This window comes from Alligator sinensis, unplaced genomic scaffold, assembly GCF_000455745.1.
Source record: "Alligator sinensis unplaced genomic scaffold, ASM45574v1 scaffold453_1, whole genome shotgun sequence".
Lineage (NCBI taxonomy): Eukaryota > Metazoa > Chordata > Crocodylia > Alligatoridae > Alligator > Alligator sinensis.
Window position 1 is genome coordinate 1060378 of NW_005842485.1, and position 2578 is coordinate 1062955.

General features: G+C 59.7%; 1 protein-coding gene across 1 annotated transcript in view; it reads left to right on the forward strand.

Annotated features, from left to right (window-relative positions):
- Nucleotides 1-667: 667 nt before the first annotated feature.
- Nucleotides 668-2578, forward strand: part of LOC102383886 (paired box protein Pax-8) — a gene marked incomplete at its 5' end in the record, with an annotated part of 4440 nt that continues 2529 nt past the window's right edge. Inside the window, 4 exons of the mRNA XM_025212827.1 lie at nt 668-837; nt 1039-1236; nt 1930-2018; nt 2403-2569. Of these exons, the coding sequence (XP_025068612.1) occupies nt 668-837; nt 1039-1236; nt 1930-2018; nt 2403-2569 (624 nt within the window). The remainder of the gene's footprint in view (nt 838-1038; nt 1237-1929; nt 2019-2402; nt 2570-2578) is intronic.

Consider the following 2578-nt stretch of genomic DNA (forward strand, 5'->3'; position numbering starts at 1 on the left):
AATGAGGCTGTGGAATTTGGGGGGGCATCCAGGTGCAGGGGGGGGGGGGGGAATACAGTTGCCCCAGGAGGAGGCTTTTTCTCTGTGGGTCCCCCACCCCAAGGAGGGCATCTACCAGCTGCCTCCAGTCTGGGCAGGGAGGAGTTAATTTAAAGATGCAGATTAATAGGGGAAGTGGAGGGAGGTGGGGAATCACTAGCAGCAGAGAAGGGAAATTGGACCACGCTAATAGCACCAAGGGAGCCGTTAGTGGCACTGCTGTGATGACTAACGAGGGGAGGGGGTGGCAGCCTGGTGGGGGAGGGGATGGGGTGGCAGGGGTGTAGGGCCCCAATCCAATGCCCTGTGGCCGGATTCAGCTAAGTGGTCCCCCTGCCCTTCCCTGTCCCCACTGCAGGCAAGGGGGTGGGGACCATGGGCCATCTATCTGTCCCACACCACCTGCTTCCACATGCCACATGCTTCCACACGCATGTAATTAGACCCTAGAGAGCAGCAAGGCTGGTCCAACCCCAGGTGGGCCTGGTCCTTGTGGGACTAGGATATTGCACACGTGTACAAACTCAGCATGTGCACATGCCATACATGTGCACCCATTGGGGCTCCTGATTCCCTGATTCCCCCCTCGAGCCCCAGCTGATCCTCATGGTGACCCTCCCTCCTCCCTGCAGGCCATGGAGGGCTGAACCAGCTGGGTGGAGCCTTTGTGAACGGGCGCCCGCTGCCTGCCGGTGTGCGCCAGCGCATCGTGGACCTGGCCCACCAGGGGGTGAGGCCCTGTGACATCTCCCGGCAGCTGCGTGTCAGTCACGGCTGCGTCAGCAAGATCCTGGGCAGGTAACGGGGGTCCCTCCCTTGCCCCCCCACCAGCCATGCCTCAGTTTCCTAAGGCTCAGCTCTGTACCACACAATCTGTGCCTGGTTTCTTAACCTCCACTCCCCACCAGCCATGCCTCAGTTTCAGACAGGCCCCTAGGCTCCTGGCCCCCAGGACCCCCCCAGCTTACCAGGGCGGCATCTCCTTGTGTCCTGGAGTAGGTACTACGAGACCGGCAGCATCCGGCCGGGCGTGATTGGGGGCTCCAAGCCCAAGGTGGCGACGCCACGGGTGGTGGAGAAGATTGGAGACTACAAGCGCCACAACCCCACCATGTTCGCCTGGGAGATCCGTGACCGGCTGTTGGCCGAGGGCGTGTGCGATGGTGACACCGTGCCCAGCGTCAGCTCCATCAACCGGTGCGGACTCCCCAGTTCCCCCGTCCTCTGGGGGAGTCCTCCCAGCCTGCAGTCCTGGGCCCTGGGAAGCTCCCTAGGGTTCTTGGCGGGCCTCACACATGTGCTGGTGCACATACTGTCACACGTGTAAGCACAGGTGTGCATGAAGTGGCAGGGCCTGCTTGACCTCAGGCCGTGTGTGTGCACAGACACCTGTATGCGTGTATGTGTGCATACACATGATGTGTGTCCCCACACAAGTGTCTGTGCATGAAGGCCTCACCCTTGTACATGCCCCCACCCCCACATATGTTAAAGACCCCTCCCCCACATTGTGTCCACACATGGCAAACACCCATACATACATATGTACCAACATGCTTGTAACATACACATGCATGCAAACCTGCACACTTGTAGCACATACACATGCACATGTGGTTGCAACATGTCCACACACCAGTATGTAGCACACACCCATTGGTCCCACCTTCCCCCACACGTACATGTATCAATATGCATGTAACACACGTGCATATGAATTCAAACCTGCACATACCTATGTGTAGCACATGTGTGGGGCTGCAAATATTCATGCCCCTGTATAGTCATGCACGTATACCTATGTGTGTTTGTGTACACATGGATGCCAGCACACACATACATGAATGTGCTGGGCCTGGCTGAACTGCTGTGTTTCCTACTCCACCCCAGCATCATCCGCACCAAGGTCCAGCAGCCATTCAACCTCCCCATGGAGAACTGCACCATTGCCAAGGCCCTCAGCCCTGGCCACAGCCTCAGTGAGTGACTCTGGGGTCATGGGGAGGTTGTGGGGTCATGGGGCACCCCTGCTGGACCCCATCTTTCCCCAGTGCCCCATGAGTATCCACCCACTGCTATAGCAAGGCATCCTGGGAAACACAGCCAGCCCCTGACATCATGGGCAATGGAGGGGGTGGGTCTGGAGGCCTGTATCCCACAGGGCTTTGAGACAAGAGCCCCAAATAGTTGGAGGGCGGGGGGAGGGGGAGAGCACCAAGTTTCTGGCCAACACAAGAGTCCAATCCTGCTCGCTCCCCTGGGGATGACTGACAGCCCCCTGGGCCAATCCCTGCTGTGGGAGCAGGTCTTGGCCTGGTTCCACCCCAGGCTCAGGCGCATCTGCCCCGCACCATGTACTTCAGTTCCCAGCTCGGCTGTGACCCCCCCAGAGTCACCCCCCTCGGATGCTGGCTACTCCATCACTGGCCTGCTGGGCTTCAGCACCACCAGCCAGCGCAAGCCTGAGCCCCCGGGATGGGGTATGGGGCAGTTGGGGAAGGGGGCTGGGGAGGTTGGGGCTCTGCGAGGGGCTGGGGGG